At 36.9% G+C, this 22,980-nt stretch overlaps 2 protein-coding genes across 2 annotated transcripts in view; one reads left to right on the top strand and one right to left on the bottom strand.

Moving 5' to 3' along the window:
• The first annotated feature begins 471 nt into the window (after nucleotides 1-471).
• LOC113239210 (ionotropic receptor 75a-like) lies at nucleotides 472-11,998 on the top strand. Its single transcript, XM_026476108.1, has 7 exons — nucleotides 472-617; nucleotides 1,838-1,969; nucleotides 3,101-3,327; nucleotides 4,631-4,839; nucleotides 6,574-6,730; nucleotides 11,041-11,152; nucleotides 11,476-11,998. The coding sequence occupies exons 1-7, from the start codon at nucleotides 472-474 to the stop codon at nucleotides 11,705-11,707; spliced, it is 1,215 nt and encodes a 404-aa protein (XP_026331893.1). The 3' UTR covers nucleotides 11,708-11,998.
• Nucleotides 11,999-12,827: 829 nt separating this feature from the next.
• Nucleotides 12,828-22,980, bottom strand: part of LOC113239659 (pancreatic lipase-related protein 2-like) — a 10,466-nt gene continuing 313 nt past the window's right edge. The window contains exons 2-6 of the mRNA XM_026476736.1: nucleotides 21,865-22,082; nucleotides 21,355-21,511; nucleotides 19,903-20,138; nucleotides 13,824-13,950; nucleotides 12,828-13,148 (exon numbers count right to left, since the gene is read on the bottom strand). Of these exons, the coding sequence (XP_026332521.1) occupies nucleotides 12,961-13,148; nucleotides 13,824-13,950; nucleotides 19,903-20,138; nucleotides 21,355-21,511; nucleotides 21,865-22,082 (926 nt within the window). The 3' untranslated portion in view covers nucleotides 12,828-12,960. The remainder of the gene's footprint in view (nucleotides 13,149-13,823; nucleotides 13,951-19,902; nucleotides 20,139-21,354; nucleotides 21,512-21,864; nucleotides 22,083-22,980) is intronic.

Genomic DNA, 22,980 nt, shown 5'->3' with positions numbered 1-22,980 from the left:
TGTCATTAAGTATATTAGTCTATATAGTATGTATTTATGGATCTTTGTAACCTGAATATAAATAAAAACAAAAAAATATATATTATAAAGTTAGATTTGTACATTCACCCGGCTGGGGATCGAAAACCGGTGTGCAAGCCACTCGGCCACGGAATATTGTATTTCTTTGAGTTATTCCTTGCTTTAATGTAGGTACCTAATTATGGTGTTTAATCCTAATTACGGCTTGTACACTGGTTTTCATGGTGCCACTGCTGAGGTCCCGGGTTCGATCCCTGGCTGGGTCAATGTAGAACTAACTTTCCTACATTGTCTCGGGTCTGAGTGTTTGTGGTACCGCTTTTGTTTCCGATTTCCATAACACAAGTACTTAAGTTACTTTGGGATCAGAGCAACGTATATGATGTAGGCCAATATTTAATTACAATCGTACGAGTTTTGTGTTACAGTGCAACAAACGGTGAATATAAAATGAACGACACATTTAAGGTAGCAACAGCAATGGACTGTAGTAAATTTACACCATATGATATGTTGGCCAGAGCTGATCCTTTGATGAGGATTAATTACATGGGCTGTAGAACATTCAGCTTGCTGTTGTATATGTACGAGTTGAAGTGAGTAATTTCCTTTTTGTTTTTACGTGTTTATACTAAACTTCAAATTGGGTGACCACACATGTATTCCAAGAACAGCTCGTAAAGAGTGTCGTAACATACAGGCAACGTCGAACGTAATGTTTAAAATTACGCCCACGGGTTTTTTCATTACATTACCGTTTTATGGCAGTAATGGATTTATTTTTTAATTTAATTGCACTGTACTTCTCAACGTCAAGATTAGGCAAAAAGTTTTTATGCTCGAAAAATGTGAATGTAATCTGCATAAGCTAGAAGAAGTATAGAAAAAAATTTAACATTTATATTTTACTAAATTTATTTACAAATTTGAATTCTGCAGTATTTTTAGTATTTTGAAATGATTTATTTTATATGTCATCATGGCTGTATACGTTTTTGCCTTCTACAACATTTTAATTTGAGTTGTATTATCTATGGAAGAATAGCTGACCACCTGTTTGTAAGAAAAAAAAAACCAATAACTCGCCATATGCAAAATGCTTAATTGTTGTGTAGTACATAGATATCGTTGGTTGTCAAGCGATATTTATTTTACCTGTATTTATTTCTTCGCAAAAGTGATCAAAACAATTGTATGTAACACGGGCGGTAAGAGAAGTACAAACTTGACTCCGAAAAATAGATAATAGATGTCCAAAATAATAATAATACTGCCTCTCCTATTTGAAATTTTAAAATTAATCTTGTAGGCCATGAGAGAGGCGATAGTCTAAAATAGATATCGGTAACAATAATAATGATGTGCCAAACAGCTAATTCAATCACCTTCTCAAACTAGGAAATTCTTTGTACTATGCACACTAGAGCTGCAACGGAATCCACTCCGGAACGCTACCCAAAATACCCAAAACAACCTATTCAGGTCATTTTCCAAATTGACGCTACCTGGAATCGAACTCGGGACATTCTCGTTCTGCGTTCACAGCGAACAATCTTGAGCACAGTATAATAAGTTGATTATGGTAACTCAATACAAAAGTAGCAGCGTGGTTTATGTGTGTGAACGCCCACCGCTAGCCGTGTACTCGCGGTGCACTGACGTTGAATTTATAGAATTGAAGCGGTCTCTCGGTGTTGGACAGGTGTATCGCTTATCACAAGTCGCAGGACTTGTTCGTCCCGCCACTTGGTATTGTAAAAAAAGTAACGACAGCACTGAAAAGAAATGATATTATAATGTTAAATTATATTTTCAGCGTAACTTACGTTAACTTGAAAACACTTAATGGCTCTACGAACTATGAAGCAGACGTTTTCATCGTACCTCGCTTGCTTTCATTACAAATTCTGGAGAACTCGCATCCAATTTTTCCCATTTTAAACCGACGGTAAGGGTTTTATTTGTAAGAAAAAGTATTCAGTTAAAGTACATAAAATATTACTTAGGCTTACGAAATGTGTGAGGTAAATAGGTAAGACAGCGGTGATAGCGGCGGCACCGACGCATCGCGCTTGTGTATCCGCCTTTCATTATTTTCAATGTAAATGTTAAGATAACCGTCTTACTCTGTCACGACTGAGATGTGATATTAATATCACTAGAAATCTTGTCACAACGACGTAATATTGGATGTTTACAAAATACACAGTGACTAAGATAAGCATGACATCGCTGTCGAATAACGTGGCACATCAGTGCTTCTACCATGAGATTACAGAGACAGTTCTCGCTATCAACAGCGTAAAATATTTGTATACAAAATGTTACTTCTGCTCGTAGCCGCTAGGGCCGGTGTATAATTTGCCATACAAAATTAGTAAACTCGTGCTAAAAGCACAGATAACAATTCATGTTCGATAGAGGCTTTACCGTTTTTAATCTCCGCCGCAAACAGAGGGGAGTTATAACTGTGAAGCCTTTGTCTGTGTATCTATTTGTCGGTGGTATCATAGCTCCCAAACGGCTGATTTAATAAGGATGGTTTTTAGCTGTGTTTGGTGGATATTTTAGTTCTTCTGTTCTTTATAGATAATTCAGCATTATTGCCCATCAGTGTAGGGATCTCATCGATTGACTTTAAATTTAGTATATATTGGAATCCGATGAAATAACTATAATATGGTCACCCTGGTCTGATGCTGCAATAAACTTCTTAAATATTGAAATAGTAGCAGTACAGCTCCATGTGAAAGACTTCGTCCAGGGAAGTACTGCCACCTTACTTATTTCTGCCGCCAAACAGTTATGTGAGAATAACTGCGTTCCGGTATGGGCGCAATGGCAGTGCCCCTCAGATCTTTGCGATTTAAAGCTCTGAGTGGCACTGCAACTGTTATGGATAGGCGTGTCGCTTATCACTAGGTGCACGACTTGTTCGTACCGTCACTACGTATTATAAAAAAAAATTTTACTGTACAATTACAACCCAAATCTTCTCCTTCCTTCTTTCTTCTGGGAGGCTTGTGGCCAGCAGCAGCGGACTATATAACGGTTATTATTATTATGTATTCGTTTGCAGCTACGGTTTCATTCTCCGACAACATCATGATATAACGAACATCCGCTACTACAGCTTGCCTTTCCAAAGATCTGTATGGAACGTTCTCTATGCCATCTGTTTGTTTATTTCCATATTGTTCTACCTACTGAATGGCCTGGAAAGGAGGATCGTTCCCCAAAATACGAATAGAGAGTGTTCTTTTTTCTATGAACTCCTGCTTGCCATTGGAGCGTACTGTCAACGTGGTAAGTTTATTTGTGCTTGTGTTTAAAAAATGCTGTTGATCAGGTTTTCGTGGTACGCGCCTTGAGATTTAAACTTCAGATCATAGTTTCCCAAAGTGGGACCACTTTGGGAAACTATGATCTGAAGAGATACCGCTCCTCCAGTGGGCGTTGAAGAGTCCTAGGGTAGGAGCCTCGGTAGCTATAAATATAAAAAAGGGATGCTCTGGACTGTGGACTATTTGGTTACAAAATCAGCCGAATTTTTGAGTAACGATTTAAATACTTTTGGTATAATACAGTCACATGTGATCCAATGACGTAGCATGGCGGGTGCAGTGGGGGAGATAACACAAAGTTGGCGACGGCAGGCGAATATAAAAACACAATCGCGCCGAGCCTGCCGAAATGAACTACTTTTATAATCGTGAGAATAGAGGGGCAGGAAACTTAAGGTTAGCCCCAGGCGGCAGTAACGGGCCACTGCTGTCATCATACTTCAACTGTGATTCTATCACGAAAGTCTTTATGACTTATAATAACCAATTTACAATCTGGGCCCCAGAGTGTCTTTGAGAGATAAATTTAAAGAAATTAACATTCTTACACTAACGTCACATTTGTGAAAATGTTATTTATGTTAAGAAAAATATTAATTTCTTTATGAAAAGTAATGACTGCCATAACATACGAGGAATAAACATAAACTAGCTGTTCTTGATAGTCCTCTTCATAAAGTCTCAAATTTATTTAAGGGCCAATGTACACGCTTCTATAATAAGATTCCTATTGATATTTAAAAATTTGCCATTCACAAGGTTTAAAAGTGTAGTGAAACAAAAACTTTGTACTAAAGGTTTATTATACATCTTCTGCGTACTTGGATGATAAAAATCCGTGGTAGTGACGCGTCTAGCGCTTTCAGGTATTCTATTATTCTCGATCTAAGATGTTTACATTAAATATTCTAATGAAAAAGGAATTCAAATATATATTTACACAGAGCAACCCCCAGAGTTTCCTACTCATTCTTCTCAGGGGAATCCGCCTTACGAATGAGCCCTAGAGTTAATCAGTATGACGATTTCAAGTGTAAATTGATTACCTATGAAATAAAGATTATTCAGGATGTATGTGAGTTTTATAACTCTCCTATTTAATCTTTAAACTTCTCTCCTTTAAAGTTTTGTTTTGCAGATGTGGCCTTATTATTTTATTTTATTTTTATTATTAAATAGTGAAATTTATATTTCATGGCAGCACAAACAGGCAAACTTCTCATTTTCCATCCCTGAATTTGTTTAATAGTATTTTCACTTTTCAGTACCACACATTAAAGCAAAGCTCTGGTCTCGTCGAATGGCGTATACCATCTTCATCACCTTCGGCTATCTCGTCCATTGTTATTATACTTCTAACCTGCTCTCTTGTCTGGTGAAGGACAGAGACAGCGATAAGGCACTGGTGGTTCTAGTCGAGAGACATTATGAGTTGGCTGTGCTTGACAATATGTCATTCGATGAGGATTCTGCAGTAAGTAATTGAAGAGTTTTTTTGTTTATAATAAAATAAGATTGCATTTGACCTCCATCTCACCTGATGGAAAGTGATGATGGGGTCCACGATAGAGTGTGTATTCCTAAATAATGCCTTTTCACTCTCGGTTTGAAAAGGTCCAAGTTATAGCGTTTAGGGAATAAGCCTGCAGGCGAGGAATTCCACTCCATAGCCGTTCGCTATATTAACGTGGAAACGTAACGCTTCGTGAGAATCTTTTTAGTATCCACAACATAGTGGTGGAATAGTGGTGGAATTCCAGCCTACGTTTAATCCTCTGATTATGGAAAGGCGCTCATGTGTCGATTTTTTAAAAATAACTCCATGAAAAATTATTCAACACAGGCATAATATACATGTGTGTGTATATATATATATATATATATATATAATAGACAGAAACTTCAATATACATGTGTATGAAAGAGAGGCAAAATATTTTGCACGATTTAACCTTCACTAGCTTTGTGGAATAGCAAAATTAATTTACTTCCTTTTTAGTGAAGACATTATCAATCTAGATAAAGTAGACACTGTTTGAATAAATAAATAATAAATTTATGTTAATAATAAATAAATGTTTATTTGCTTTAAGCAAGACTGTACACAAAATAATCAATTATAAAATAAGGCTAAGAAAAATTGTACATTGCTCTTTATGTAAGCCTTTGCAGGCGTGTTAGGGATTAATCTGTAACTCAACATACAGCATAACGGATAACATGAATGATGATGAATGAAAGTTGATTTTCAAATTTTCAATTACGTACTTAAAATCCCAAATAGTTTAATAAAAAAACTGGTACATCTACAAACGCTTTTAGTGACCTACTTCTTTGTAGTCTCGTTTCGATGCCATGTCTAAGAAAAATGCAATCCAGGCACGAACGAGCACTCAAAGATACAGCTAACAAACAGTAGCTCAACAAACATAAATTAAGTTAAAGTTTGGCTTTGTAAAGACGATGAACAGATGTAGTGCTCTTGAATGGTAAAATTCGATTATGAACAAATAAATTCTTAATATTTTGTAATAAAAGTTTTCGTGCATTTTATTACGGTTATGTTTTATTACATGCTTATAAATAACACAAAAATACGAAATAACCACAGAAGCTACCACGCTCTTGAATACCATTTTAAATTATGATAATGAAATAACCTTCCCACCCGAAACGTGGCGGTCAATGATGGCGAATATAGATGGCCGCCAGATTTAAAAATTGAACTAGCGTCTCCCATTTTGTTCAGAAATAAAAAGTGTTTCACGTGAAAAATAATTAAAAAATGTTGATGATTTGTTCACCGTCCCTCATTAGTTCTACCAAATAAATATACGAACCTTTCTTGGTACAAAATTGACCAAAAATGATAACATAAGTTCTATATTAAATGTTGTATCTTTACGCCTGATTTACATTTGTACCTAGAGTTAAAGTTTTTAGTAGAGTATTCGATATCATCTAGAAAGGTGTGTGCTATTATAATTGGATTTTTGTAGAACTGATTGTCCGGCTTCAGTAGACTATTAACTGAAACCTGTCAATGTAATACTGATAATAGCAGATCACTAATAATGCACTATGGGTGTACGATTGCAACCTAATATATATTATTGTACATGTAATAAAAACTGTAATATACGATATTTTTCGTTTTAAATAAAATAAAATAAAATAAATAATAATAAAATAAAGACTTTTGTTACAGTTAGTTGCAAAACATAATACATATTTTGAAGAAAAGCTACAAAGCCGGTTTACCGAGGCCGTGAAAATGGACATACTCACAGCTTTAGGAGCTATTATGTCGGGCAGATTCGCCGTTTTCTCAGATTACATCACATTATATCCATTTATTCGTAGATGTAAGTAACAGATTGTTTAGTCGCATTGAGAGATGTTTTGTCTTATTTCGGATTCCGTAGCAGTAGAGCTCTTTGTGAAATAGTTCGGTTGGAATTACTGCCACCTCACCTATTTCTAACGCCAAGCAGTAATTTGAGCATTACTGCGTTCCGGTTTTGATGACTATGGGTGATGAAATTACAGGCACGTGAGACTTGTCAACTTATGTGAGGAGCGCAGTGGCAGTGTCCCTCAGATCTTTGCAATTTAAAGCTCTGAGTGGCACTGCAATTACTATGAACAGGCGTGTCGCTTACCACCAGGCGCAAGACTTGACAGTCCCGTAACTTTGTATTATAAAAAAAATCTTAAAATTATTAACTTAAATTACACTTATATTTCCATATCATTAGTCAAAGACGAACCGTGTATATCCCGTCAGCAGAGATATAAATAAGTATATCGATTATAGTCTCGATATGGCCTTTCTTTAGAGATACTCTCGTAGTCCATAAACTACGAGGGTTTCTCTAAAAAAGGACATAATTCAATACGCTGTCGCTGCCATATGCGAATTGTCAATTTCACACGTTGATGAAAACTATGTTCTTAATATCTCTCGACAAACTTGGTGTTTCGGCTGTCATGTATCAGTATTAGTTGCCCATTTGCATTTAGTGCAGACTGGACGCTCTCAATCGAGTTTGTATACTTCGTTTCAATCCATTTTCAACAAAATGTAAACTAACAAGTCACTGACCCGACGGATAGACGGTTTAGTGATGGCCAATTGTAATGCCAACTACAAATCGATTAATTAATTGAATGAATACATTTGTTCAGTTGAGTTATAGTAGCGGATTTCCCTACATAACCTAGCATATATTTAAAATATCCGAAATCTTAATTTTAAGTCCTCCTTCAAATCCTTAAACGTCCGAGTGCGATTGAAATATTCGATTTACTAATCGATTACAAAAACTTTAATTAAATGAACCGAATGTTTTTTTTCTTTCGGACAGCACTATGCAACCATAGACAAGTCATATATGTATAGATGAAAAATAACCTCACTTTTGGACTACCATTTCCCAAATACAATTTTACGATGCTATTCAAATGAATATTGTTGGAAAAAGTTATGAGATATCAAGTCGAAATATTCGAAATATACGTGACTTTACTTATTCTATTTATTGAGTGATTACTTTAGAATTTTAACCAAATAGTTTTGTTTACTTTTTGTTGAAAATGGATTGGAACAGACTTTAGTATACAGGGCGTCCCTGTATCTACGGAGTAGCTGCTAGCTACTAGATACATCTCTTCGCTCACCAGAGAAGAAGCGGGAAAAATTGTGTTGCTAGATAAAATGATTTAGGTATTTACTATCAAATAACGGTCTTACTTAAAATATACGAATAAGGATATTGTCTAAAGAATGTGCTAATTTCATTGACTTCCAATTATATGGACGTCGGGTCCGCGCTAAAAAGTGTCCGCACTTGTAAGGCGCTAAAATCGTATACAGAGCGCGACACTCCGCTTTAGTCTTCATTTGTTCTACGGACAGCGCGATACTGCGATGACATAACAATTTAAATTTCGAATAGGTTGACTTGGGACATTTTTTTCGTGGTTTTTGTATTAGACCCGTCGTCCATTTATTTGTAAGTCAATGGCTAATTTGTTCCTATTGGAAGTACTTTACCCGATCATATAATATCGTACAATATCCTGAAACAGACTAAAATAAAAGTCTAAAACGAATGATTTCAGAATAAAATGTCTAACTTTGCACATAATTTTTGTATGGAGATATTTTTTTTTACTTTACTACAGAGAACCTGCTGAATTTTGGTTTTCAACTGAAATCCCAAAAGTTATTAAATTCACATTTATCCCAAAAAATTTGTTAATGGCCCAATGGTTTAACAATTCGCCGCGCTGCTCGCTGCCATGTCAGTCGCCATCGGGCGCTTCTCGATGTCAGATCTGTGTAATATATTTTCCGCTTGCTCTTATTTTGTTCATATTAATTTTCAACACGCGGATTGCGGGACGCGCAGGACGGTCTCCCACACCTCACCTGTTAAAATGTAGGCTCGCCTTAAAATATCTCGCTTTAATATTTTGTTAAGTACTCCTTAAACTTCTGTGCTATAATTAGTTCACGTGGAAATCAAAACAAAGTAAAGAAGTATGTAATTCTGAATTCGAATTATTACAGATGATAAATCTGATAAGTTGCACTCAAGTAGATTCGGAAATTCGAAGATTGTCGAGATACAATAAGGAAATAGTAGTACTATACATTCATTACATTTTCTTTTTGTTATAAAGCAAAACAAAACCTTATCACTAATTACAATCTAGCCATTTTATAAGACTAATAAGCAATTTTAATTTAACATAATTTCCTAAAATAAGTAACCTTATATAAAGAAATTGTCCATCGACAAAATATCTTTTAATATTAGTTACGGGGAAGACACTTTGTTTGTGTGTTCATAGTCTAATTAACACTGGCACTAATATTTATTTTATTCACTATAATTAACTACACTAACTCAAAAGGTTTAGTTCTTTGTAGTCTACGCACTATATTTGTATTGTTTAGTAGGTGTGTAGCCTCTATGTTCACGTGATGATGATGTCTATGTTTGTGAGCTTTGGCGTACTTTATTATCACTTTATTAACAGGCTCTATATCCAAACCACGATGCAGATCCTCATTTCGTATATACCAAGGAACATCCACAATTGTCCTCAGTATTTTATTTTGGAAGTGTTGTATTGTCTGTGTGTTGCTTTTAGCGGCACAGCTGGATACCATAGGTCTACACTGGCATAAGGACCTGTTTATACAATAATTAAATAATAATTTTATTGCATACAGATAGTGAAGAGCATTTGCCAAATAGCCAATACATTTTTTTAAACGTATGTCTAATTCTTCTTTTTTCTTCTTGATGTGAGCTTTCGTTCAGCGTAGCTTCACGTCGAGGGTCATACCGAGATATTTGGCGGTATTTGCGAAGGGTACCTGTTTGTTTCCAATGTACAATGGACAGTAGTAATTTTTTTTGTAACTGAAGTCAACGTGCACTGATTTAGTTTCATTTAGCTTTATTCGCCGCTTCTTGATCCACTCATGGAATTGGTTAATGACTTTTGAACTTTACTGACCGCTTCCTTGTGGTTGTTTCCTACAGCCTTAATTGCTGTGTCACCCGTGAAAGTAGCAATGATATTGTCAATTGGTTCGGGTATATCGTTTGTATATAAAAGGTAAAGAATGGGGCTCAAGACACTTCCTTGTGGTACTCCAGCTTTTATTTCTTTTAGCTCTGAATATGTGTCTTCTTGTCTAATTCTGAAATACCTACTGGTTAAATAGGATTCCAGAAGATTTGCACGTTGATATGGAAGTATGTATATTTCTTAACTTATGAATTAGACCTTCGTGCCAAAATTTATCAAAAGCTTGTGCAACATCTAAAAAGATTGCGGAGCAAACTTTCTTTTCCTCCATTGCCTGTTCTATGGTATTGGTTATTCTGTGTACTTGAACAATAGTGGAGTGACTTTCTCTAAAACCGAATTGGTGATCTGGTATAAGTTTATTTTCATATAGAATTGGTTTCAGTCTTTGAGTAGAAGCTTTTCAAATAATTTTGACATCATGGGTAATAATGAGACAGGCCTGTAAGACGTGACATCATGAGGCAGTTTACGTGGTTTCGGGATCATTATTACTTCTGCAACTTTCCACAATTCAGGAACGTATTCTAATCTAAAGGCAGCATTTATTAGTATAGTCAGTTTTACTACTGCTTTTCAAGTTTTACTGCTGCTTTCAGATTATGTAGAATTTCACCAGAAATAAGGTCGTATCCAGGAGATTTGTTTTTATTAATTTTCATTTTTATTTCTCTTTGTACTCTGGGGGTAACACGTTTTATTTCTTCCAGAGTGAGTAATCTGTAGATCGATCATTTGATAGATGTTGTAGTTAAGTCTTCATGGACTCGTCTCTAAAACTCTTTTATTTTCCCCCTCAATCTTTTTGCAAGATTTATAAAATGGTAACATATTACCATCAGGCGCACGACTTGTTCGTCCCATCACTAGATATTATAAAAAAAACCGTTTTCGACATGACTGTTCTTTTGTCTTTGTTATACCATCATATGTTGCTTGTATCAATAATAATATGTTCTTAATTTTTACCATTTAATTGATACCATGCCACCAAGTATTATTTAAGTGGTGACCAAGTGTTATTTTTCACTATCACAACCGTATCAAGAGTATTTGGTGTTTTCAGATTTTGACGATGAAGAAATATGCGATTTAATACATGTAGATATGTACACTGATATTAAAAAATATTTCTTTACATCCAAGGAATTTCCTTATATAGAACAGTTTAAAGTTGGGTATGTAACAATGTGTATTTACAATTACTTATTATAACTTGCAAAGTGTAACAATAAGTTCTATTTTTAACCGACTTCAAAAAAGGAGGAGGTTCTCAATTCGACTGTATGTTTTTTTGTGTATGTATGTATGTTACTCGATAACTCTAGCATTTGTGAACCGATTTTGATGATTTTTGTTGGAAAGAGGGTACTTCAACAGTGATCCCATTTAAATTTGAAGAAAATATTCCAGTTATGAGGGTGGCAAACTAGGGGATGAATGACTTTTGAGGTCGGTATTTTTAGTACTCTGTACTGAGATTATTATTTTCTATTTTTAGCGCCCTACGACTAAAGGAAGCCGGTCTATTGCAACGATTGAAGACCCACTTACTATACACTCGGCCAACGTGCCCGAGCTCACCTCCTGTCGTTCCGAGTTTAAGACTAGTAGCTTATCCTTTCATTTTATTGAGTGCTGCATGTGTTTCCTCGTTGTTAGTACTTGGCATGGAAAACTTGCATTATAATTATGTGAACAATAGGAAGCCGCGTTGGTCTTATATTAATTAACTTTGAATATAATGGTTAATGGTATAAAGCAACCAATTTAGGACAACTGTAACGACGACGTGGCGTCGACGTCTAATAGGTGCCACCGCAACTCTGTCGGGCATGTATGACTTCACGATTCCATTTTGTGGTTTTATTAAGGCATTATGTTTAGTAGCAGTGGAGCTCCTTGTGAAAGAGTTCGTCAAGGGAAGTATTGCCACCTTACTCTACTCACACATTACTTATCTGCAGCCAAGCGGTAATGTGGTTTTAGATTTATAGGGTACTGGTGAAATTTCAAACATCTGGCATCTCATGATTTGCACATGGGACTGTTCAACTTACGTCTCAGGGTGACGGGCGCAGTGAAGGTGCCCCTTAGATCTTTATTTATTTATGATTAAATCGCAGGATTTTAAAGCTCTGAGCGACACTGCATCTGCGGACAACTTGTTCGTCCCATCACTTGATATCATAAAGAAAAAAACGAAGAAGTGGTTATACGGCAAACACAGACGACATTGTGGTTACACGGCGATTTTCAGCAGTTCGTGAAACGCGCGATTGCATCGCTACACTTGCTAGTTATAGGCGATTGCATGGATATAAACGCGCGATTGCATCGATACAAACGCGCTGTTGCATCGATATAATCGCCTATACATCCCAAGTATAGCGATGCAATCGCGCGTTTGTATCGATGCAGTCGCGCGCTTACATCGCTGCTTAAAATCGCGTGCGTGTTTATAGGTAGACTTAGCGGCTCCATCGCATTTGCATCGTTGCTAAAGTCGCCGTGTGTACCTCTCAAAAGCTGAACATTTTTAAAGCATTGTTTTCAACCTATTTCGTGGCAGAAGCCTGTAAAGGTAATAAAACTTTGTGAGTTTACCAACATTGCGAAATTTACCAAGCTATTGTGCAGCGTCGACCTCGTGCATGGAAATTAAACAAAAATATAACCTTTCGTAAATTTACTACTTTTCGCTTTAGAAGAACTTTTAACGGGTTCCATTTGTGCTTGTTTTTACTTTTACAATTTGCGAAATGGATTGTTTTCGTTTGCCAAGGAAAAAACTGTACAGCAAGGTTTGGATATAGCAAACAATATGCATTGTTGAACAAATTTATTTCGAAATTTGACACAAAATTGGCTGGTGTTCGTGTAATTTCCCGTTTCGTATAACGTAACGACAGTTTTGAAATTAGCTATGTTTATATAAATTAATTATGAACCACTTTTGTTGTACCTTTAGCTATTTCAAATAGAATCAAGGTTTTATACCCTGTAAACCCAAACCGAAAGGTGTGTCTCTTGCCGTTCTAAAGAAATAGGTTCCAGGGATGATAGTCTGATTCGTTGTAGTCGTCAGGCTTACAAAACTCATTCCCATGTATGCCACAGCGTTACGTGAGCACCCTCCTTCTTTGAATTTCTCCCAACTGTCACATCTGCGACCTGAACAAAATGTAATAATTTAATAGAAACAAATATTTAAGAGGTTCTAGGTTTTCACGATTATGACACATTAGGAATTAAACTTTTTTAAACCGACTTCAAAAAGAGGAGGTTCTTAATTCGACTGTCTTTTTTATGTATGTTACGCGATAACCGTAATTTGTGAACAGATGTGTACAAGTGACGGGCGCAGTGGGCTTCTTTGCAATTTGGGAAGATCTGATTGGCATTGCGACTGTTATGGGTAGGCGTGTCGCTTACCACCAGGCGCACGAATTGTTCGTCCCGTCTCAGGGTATCATTTTTCATTTTAATAATCTCACCCTTAGAAGTGGAATATCTTCACATTGAAATGGAACCACTACTGAGATACCCTATTGCCAACAAAAAAAAAAAAAACATTAAAATCGGTTCACAAATGTCGAAGTTATCGCGTATGTCACGCGACACATGTTACGTTACATACAAAAAAAATACAGTCGAATTGAAAACCTCCTCTTTTTTTTTGGTGGATTAAAATAACTTTATAAAAATGCAATATAGCGTGCCTTTTTTATTAAATAAAAGTGCGCATTTGATTTCCATCTCGCCTGATGGAAAGTCGACGAAGGAGTATGCAAACTTAAATAGTGCCTGGATAAATAACTAACTATTTGTTGGTATGAATCAACTTACCTGGGAAATTATGCGGCTCGGCGATAGCTTCTGCGTAGTACAGCCAGGCTCGACTGTGGTCGCAGGTGGCGAGAGCACAGCCAGGCTGTCCTCTTCCTCCGTTCGGATAAAAGTCTCTGTCACCAATCTATTACACAATCGACGGTTAGTACATAAATCGTTGCCTTGTATGCACAGGGTATCAACTCAAAAATTTCGACTTTTTACTTTAGAATGCAGTCCTATTAAATAATCGAGTTTTCTAATGAACAAGGTCTTATAATAATTGGACGTGAAATGCCGCGAAGGCAGGGTATATCTCTGATTTTCATGTTTTGGCCCCTAACATTGAGCAACACAGTCGTATTCAGTATTACCAGGCGGTAGTCGCTTACCATCAGGCGGTGGTAAGCGACACGCCTATGCATAGCAGTTGCAGTTCCATTCAGAGCTTTAAATCGCAAAGATCTTATGAACGCTGCCACTGCGCCCGTGCCCTAAATACATAAGTTGACAAGTCCCAAGTGCCTGTAATTTCACCAGCACCCTTAAGAGGGAGCAGAGGAAAAATTCCTAATCTTCGATTTGATTTTAGAGGGGTAAATCCACTTTAAAGTTAAAAATAAAATATTGTACAAGTAACTACATGATACATTCAAGCACAGACGTTAATCAGCAACATAAAACAATAAAGTTTTCTCGATAGATAAAAATGACGAAAACACATCTAATTTTCACATTTTTCCGATTTATTCTCGAAATGCTACGGGTTATTAGGACAAACATTAGATAATTAATTATATTTATGCATGATCGACTACTGTCGTTACGGATTTTTTTAATCCCTTTAGTTTTAGAGTTATTCCGCTAAAACGAATTTGGAACTTACGACATTTTTAATGCGCAATAGATAACATCTCCTGTCGTATGTCACTGGAACTTCAAGCATATATTTGTTTCACAAAATCGCTCCGTTGAGACGAGAGGACGTTGACAAAATTTGCGGCTGAGCTGTTTAATCGTCATCGTAAATTATCAATATTGCTATATGGCTAATTGTCGAAGGTAAGTTTGTGAATTACCTACCGACGTTGAACGGTAAAATAAAAAATATTATTTTCGTGTGCATAAGTGCACTTAGAACTTACGAATTTTGATTTCATCAGTAATAGGATTGAAAATTCATCGGTATAAGAGTGAAGGTCGTGCAGACGATTTTAGTTGTTATTATGTGTCGAATAACATTTAAATTGGTTTGTTCCCGCTTTCGCGGGCTATTCGATTGATATGACGAAACCATTTACATGTTTTACATTACATATTGTAAATATATAACATTTGTAAAAGTGACAGTCACAGATTTTGGGATCTGAATATCCCAAAAAAATCAATTTGCTCTCAATATTGCTATTAGTAATCACGTCTGAAGAGAATTGGTATCGTGTGGTTCCCACAATCTTGATATCAACCAATCCGAAGATTTTTGCGTCTAGCAACGAATATGCGGAAAATACCGGTAAACTTAGAGAAAATTTCGATAATGTACAAAGTTCTTTAATAAAGTCGCATTCATTCAATTTCTAGAATTGTGGTCCTTATAATCTTCGTCGTAAAAAGTATGACTTTAATATTGGTGATATTGTTCGGCGAAAAACTTATTACAGAGTGACAAGGGAAAACGATTCTCTAAAAAACTACCTCCTAAGCATATGAAACGTTGCATTAAAGGTAAATTATCACCTTTAATATATGAATTTGTCCATATGCACGGGCTCTTGGCAAATTACAGATTTTAAATTGAGAAATACTACTTGTTAAATTGTACTAAAGTAAATTGTAAAACATATTTTCTCTTCCTTTTCTTCAATGTTTACATTGAACCTAGCCTATTTTAATATGCTAGTAGGTTGACATTTTTTGCAAGAGTTCTATCAATTTGTATTTTAATTGAAAACGACAACGAAATGAATTATTTTAGCCTTGTCGTTTGGCTTCCCTAGAAAAATAAATGAAACTTAAAGAAAACTAAAAACTATCAAAAAAAAAGAAAACTCTTGCAGAAATTTGTCAGATATTTCCATAGACATACACACATTCACACATATACACCTTCACATATGTAGACACACAAATGCGCGTACTCTACTATAGTCCATTTCTTTATTATATTGTAAGTCGCTTCATTTAAAAAATATAGTAATTAAAAATTGATGTCTAAATCTATTAATACAACGTTTATAATTAATTAGTTATCACTTTTGTAGATGTTACAATAATGTTAATAACGACCCACCTTCGGTGGGGTCGGGCTCGGCCTGCGGGGCGTGGTCGGTTTCAGTTTACGAGGTGGGCGCTTGGTGAGGAGGTCGATTCCCGATGTATGCCAATTTAAGAAACTAACATTTCTAAGTTGGTTTTGGTTTGAGTGTTCTGGGTTATCGTTAATTTGGTATTCATAGTACCTACATAGTACAGGAAATTTGGCAGTAGTTTGGCATTTTCCCCCCCTAAATACTTCTCTTTGGCATATCTTTCAAGAAAATAAAATCTAACATAGAAACGGTTGAGATACAACAACGCTGTAATAAGTATCTCATTTCCACTACATCGGGAAGCATGCTTTACATTTTTACAATTGTGGGATCTTGTACTCGTAATCTATTACGTCTCCGTATATTATCTCCATTTGAAGGCGGGCGGACGCTTCGGGTTTCACCCTCCGCGGACCTCGGCCTCCGGTCTCGGCACTTATGGCTTTGTTTTAAAAAATTGAAATAGCTCTTTAATGGCGGCCATATTTGAAAATTGCAAAAATATATTTTGACCACTAATTATTATCAAACAATCTTATCAAGCAATCTTTTCATGCTAATTTTCAGTCCGAGCAAAGCAAGTTTTTTCAATAGCCATTTACATAAAAAATTACGGCTATATCGAAAAACGGCAGAAACAAAACTTTTACCCCAAATTGTGATTGCCATGTCATTTTCAGTCGAATTAGAAGAAATTTTTATCTAGCGCCAAAAAAGTTTGTATGGCAGCCATATTGAAAAAACGCGAAAATTTAATTTCGACCGCAAATTATTATCAAACGTCTATAGAGATCCCCACATCTCGATTTTCAGTTGAATTAGAGCTAATTTTTATTAGTTGTTGAATTATGGCCATATGGCGTAAAACCATTTTTGATCACAAATTATTATCAATCATACCTACACATGCCAATTTTCAAAGGGATGCCCTGCATTTTTTTTTCTGCCGCCAACTAACGCTTCTATGGCGGCCATATTTGAAAATGGCGAAAAACCAATTTCGACCACAAATTATTATCCGGCACTTCTACAGGCCTCCTCATGCCAATTTTCAGCCGAATCAGAGCAAGTCCGTTTCGGCAGCCACTTTTGACGAAAAAGCGCTTATATGACAGCCATATTAAAAAATGGCGAAAAGAAACTTTTGACCACTCACTGACCACGCAAACCAATTTTCAGCCGGATCGAAGCAAGTTTTTCTTCGGCCGCCATTTTGAATTCCCCATCTTGTTTTTTTTAACCATCCAACGGCCATTTTGTTTAATTGAATTTCGAACATTTTTTACTTCCCGCGGAAATTCTCCATAACAATGCACAAAAATGTATTGTACACCCATGTACTATAGTTTTTGCAGGACGTTTACATTTTCCACATTCAGGTCTTCTCATATTTAATTCTTTGCCTTGGAGCCTATGCGCGTACAATGGTGTAAATATCTTTTTTCCACCATATCGGGAAGTATGCATTTTATTTCTATCAGTGAGCAAGAACTTGTAGCTTTATAATATATAATATACCAACCCAATATGTCTTAGTTTTACTGTTTTAAATATTATTTATGTATGTATTTATGTTCATTTTAGAAGTTAAGTATTGTATATAAATCGGTTGTTTGGGACCTCCCGATTAGCGATGCGCGACTTTGAATGTTACTAATACTAATCATTCGAATGGGCAAATCATTCGCCTAAGTCGAATCCAAGCACAATCATTTGACTCGAGTCAAATGATTAACAATACCGAATACCAATGCCATTCGGTCGGAGCACGAGTCGATTGATTATTATATCAGAACACCTCATTCATCATGTCCATACCAAAAATATCCTTGTCCCCGTCACATTTACAGTATTTACCATTATGTCAGAGAGGGCTAGGTGATCACAAGCAGAAATGCTCTATGGAATCTATGGATTAGTACTACTAATTAGTAATTAATGATCATTCGAATACGAAAATTAGTACACTAATTTGACATTCGAATGACAGGATTAGTTAACGAGTCGAGTCGAGTCGAGACTAACGAGTCGAATATCGAAATCATTCACAATCGCGCATCGCTACTGCATGCAGGCTTGCCTAGTGTGGGAACTGCACGAATCATAAAATTTTTGCTATCAATCTGTTCAATACATTTTATTTTGTCAAAAAGAATCTGATTCGTGGGATAAAAATAACAAGTACATTTTTATCAACCTGTATAGGTAATCACGGAATAAAATTTGTTTGGTTTGTGTGTATACCCATTAAGTATTGCGATGTACTGTTTATTTAACATACAGTAACACACAGTTAAGCTAATTAAAAAAAAACATGTTAATCTGTGCTCGACAATTGAGTACGTATGTGAGACGTACTAAAAGTTTCCGGAATGAATAAGAAAAAATACTATAAATGGTCAGAAATGAATTTATTGTTTCTCGAAATGTTCTCCGTTAGCGTAAATGCGTTTTTTCATACGAATGAACCAATTTTGAAAACATTTATGCCACTCCTCCGTGACAATCTCTCTGAAACATATTTTTTATACTCTTCGACAGCCTATTCAGGTGATGAAAATCGTTGACCGCGTAACTGGTTCTTAATTTTTGGAAACAAAAGTCACAAAGTGCCAGGTCCGGACTGTATGCGGGATGGCTCATAAGGTTAACGTTGTTCACCTTCAAAAAGTCATTTTGTCTGTCTGGTCGTGTGAGAACTGGCATTATCGTGGTGCAAGACAATACGGCGTTTACGGTTATTTTTACGAAGTTTGTCAATAACTTCCGGCAAACGAATGGATTACTGCCTTGTTTTGGGATGGTAACTATAAATCCATGTTTCGTCATCTGTCACTATGTCCCACACCAAATTTGACGCCCCTTCGTTGAATCTGGTAAGCATGGCATTGCACCAAGTGACGCGATCCGTTTTTTGAGCCTTAGTCAAATTGTATGGGATCTACCGAGAGCACAGCTTTTTCACACCCAAATGTTTGTGTAGTATTGATTGTATTTGACTCATGCCTAAAGATGCCCAAATTTCATAGTATGTCACATGCCTGTCTGTTTTGATCATACGGCGCACAGCTTCGATGTTTTTGTTGTTCACAGCAGTGAACGGGCGATCATCACGAAATTCGTCACTCAGATTCACACGATCGCGTTTGAATTCTGCGAACCAGCTATAAATAGTCGTCTTGCATGGTGCTTCATCGCCAAAAGCAGTTTAAAGCCGAGCGAAGCTCCGCTGAGCTGTTAATTTACACTTAAAGTCGTAGACAATCATACTACGAAAATTTTCACGAGTTAAATCCATAGTGATGTAGACTACCAATTTCTAAAATGACGCCACAATGTAAAAACAAGTGACAGTCAGATGAAACAAACTGTACAGCCCAATTCTACAGCCCAAGAGTTCAATTTTCAAATTTGTTGTAATTACTTTTTAAATATTGTTTATATAAGTGGCCAGTTCCGGAAGCTTATAGTGCGCCCTATGTATACCCACCCACTATAGCTCACGATTATATTTTCACCTCACTAGCTCGGAAAGGCTTTCTTTCTCATTAGAAATCTGGACGCAAAAACGTTTTAAGGTTTAAGGTTTTTAAAATTCGAACTTGACGATAGACTGCGTGTTTTTCGCTGAGATTCTATTTTTGAACTATTCGCTTCGCTCGTGATTCAATCTCGAAATCCTTTGCTTGCTCAGGTTTTCAATACAAGCACTCGCGTTAAACAACAACCTTGAATCAGAAATAACTACTGTAAACCTAAAGTAAAACCAAAGGCATCCGTTTACCTACGGGCTCTTTGAAGCCTAAAGCGCCGCCGTTGGTATGAATGACTTCGACGTAGTCAGCATCTCCTCGGTCTATTCTTCCGTCGACACTGCCGCCGAAACAAGGTCCCGCTGGATCAAGAGCGGTTATGCGACCAATCTGACGGCCTGTCAACCGCTTCACTTGCTTCCCAGCCACTCCTGCTATGTGACTTCCTAGACTGTGGCCCACCAACACTATACTTGCAGGATCTTGACCATCTGAAACCAATTTTATAAAATCTGACGAAATATTTTTATGAAATTTAACGACCATAGTGGCCCAGCGGTTTGCATTGTGGGTATTAGATGTGAAGGTTCCGGCTTCGATTCCCGGTAGGATCTATTTGGGAAATGAACTTTTCTACATTGGTTCTGGTTGGGGTGTTCTGGGTAGTTCTTTTAGTAGCAGTAGAGCTCCTTATGTGAGAGTTCATCTAAGGAAGTACTTGCCACTTTAGCTATTTTTGCCGTCAGGCAGTAATGTGAGCATTACTGCGTTCCGGTTTTGTAAGATAAATTACAGGCACGTGGGACTTGTCAACTTATGTCTAAGGGTGACAGGCGCAGTGACAGTGCCGATCTTTGAGATTTGAAGCTTTAAAACTGCTGTGGACAGACATGTCGCTTATCACGAAGTGTACGACTTGTTTCTCCCGTCACTTGGTATCTTAACAGAATTATTATAAAAAAGCTGCTTTTCGCACTGACCGCTCCACATGACCATGTCGCGTGTTAGCTACTCAGGAACTCTGTATGCATTAACTGCCTGTGGCTGTTTGTTCAATATTGTATATAGGGAACCATTATTGAGAGAAGTACGTTTATAATAACCTGCCAACACAGTTTCCTTATTACATTATAGTAGGATACGTAAGTGTCAGATTTGATACGTAGGCATCTTCGCAAATGCACAAATGATCTACTCACCTCCTCTCTATTCCTATCCTAAAAAATGCACTGATTTGAGAGTAGGATATTCCCCGTTTTGACGGGCCCTGTTGCAACTACGCCGCGCTAGCGAACGTTCGTTTTTGACGCGATATCACCGTAGCAGTTGTCCAACGGCAATACGGAAAATCAGCTTTACGGAAAATCATCTTAGCATCTCATCTGTCTGTGAGAGACCAGAGTGGGCGGCGCGACTACCCCTTAACACCTGGGCATACGCATAAACAACAGCGACCGACACATCTTTCGAGGGAACAACTCAAGGTCAGTCAGGGATTAATATAGGGACCCCAGTTTGAGTGTCCGCCTAAACTGTTTGATCGTCATTACTGTCGGGTGTTTGTTACTTTCTTATAATAAAATGTCCAATAGGTATTTGAAATGGCTGACCTTTTCTTTGAAACGTTGTTGTCCCGGAAGAAATTAAGAACAGAGAATTTCTTTATTAATTCATTGAAACACGATGTAAAGCTATGTAGATACTAACCATTGATCATGTCAGCCAAGAAGGATCCCAACTTTTCGCCGCTAAACCTGGCGTATGTAGATGATCTTAGGTACTCGATGCCGATCACTTTGCTCCCGTCTAATGCGAGGATTTTATATCTCGGCTTTTTCAATAGCGTAGGCCCAACAGCGCTTACCTACAATTAAATATTCAGTGAATTCCTTTTTGATGAATGGATTGTTATACATTTTGCGTAGGTACTTTCAATCTCAGTTAAATTCATTCAGTCAATTATGTATATTGTATACATTAATCTCATTCTAACAATATTATTACTTACCACCAATAAAGATACATGCGATCTTTTACAAGCAAATGTTTTCTCTCCATATTGTTTCCTTTATTCTTATCGTGAAAAACGTTCATAAAAATATCGAAACTTCTAATGACTTTCACAGTCAATTTCAAGGTCATCATCATCATCAGATCAATTTGATGTGTGGCCAATAATATTCTAAGAAAATAATATCTTCATCTACCTTTACTTACCATGGAACCATCCGAACTTTCCAAGAATCCATGGATCAATATTACTATTGTCTCCGCGCCTTTAACCACTCTGTTTATTCTGTGCGGTGTCAGATTGTACTTAACGTTGCCATTCGCTGTTACTTCATCGAGATTAAGGGCTTCCAGTATTCCCGTGGTATTTTGTCGTGCCTGTATTTGCTCATAGGAGAGTCCAAGTATGTTTTTCATAGATTCACCTGGAATTTTAAAAATGACTTTTGATATTTTGGCAATTTCGACGACATCTGATTCAGCAGCTGATTTTTTTCACAATCAAACGATTCCCCTATTTTGATTGATGATTTGGATTGATGAGTACAATCACCCCTAAGGCGCTGTGCAAATATAGACACTTTTGCCAACACCATCCTAGGACAGCGTGGTTATCTGTGTCTGGTAAAAGCAATCGAACACAGTCGCAGTTGGACACAGGCAACATTCCAAGCTTAAATTCCTGAGAGTTCCGTCGGTGATGTCGATGAAGAAATACTTACTTTGCTTGGTGTGCTCATTATTATTTATAATACTAAGTGACGGGACAAACAAGTCGTGTGTCTGGTGGTAAGCGTCACGTCTGTCCCTAACAGTTGCAGTGTCACTCAGATCCTTAAATTACAAAGATCTGAGAGGCACTACCACTGTGCCCGACACCCTGAAACATAATGACAAGTTCCATGTGCCTGTAATTTCACCAGCACCCTTACCCTTTGAAACCCGAACGCAGTAATGTCCACATTTCTGCTTGGCGGCAGAAATAGTTAAGGTGGTAGTGCTTCCCTGGATGAACTCTTTTACTAGGAGCTCTACTGCTACTAAAATTATATGTCGATGCAAACGTCATTGCCGTTCATACTTACAGGCTAATCAACGATGTCTGCTGCAGTTTCTACTTTCTTACATCGGACACTTTTCCAATGGGAGGAACTGGAAACAGCAGTTTCATATGCATTGTATGAGTATGGACTAGTTGCCGGTTGCTTGTATCCGACACAAAACACAAAAGTATCTACGCTTGGACGACGCTATAAAATTTCGATGAGATCGATCCTAATGTAAGCTGACTTCTTTTGTGTCACCATAAATGTGTATTCATAG

Source organism: Hyposmocoma kahamanoa, unplaced genomic scaffold (assembly GCF_003589595.1).
Source record: "Hyposmocoma kahamanoa isolate Upper Pololo Valley unplaced genomic scaffold, ASM358959v1 114, whole genome shotgun sequence".
In the NCBI taxonomy this organism is placed as follows: domain Eukaryota; kingdom Metazoa; phylum Arthropoda; class Insecta; order Lepidoptera; family Cosmopterigidae; genus Hyposmocoma; species Hyposmocoma kahamanoa.
The sequence above is the reverse complement of the archived record's forward strand: the minus strand, read 5'-3'. Positions and strand labels throughout refer to the sequence as shown.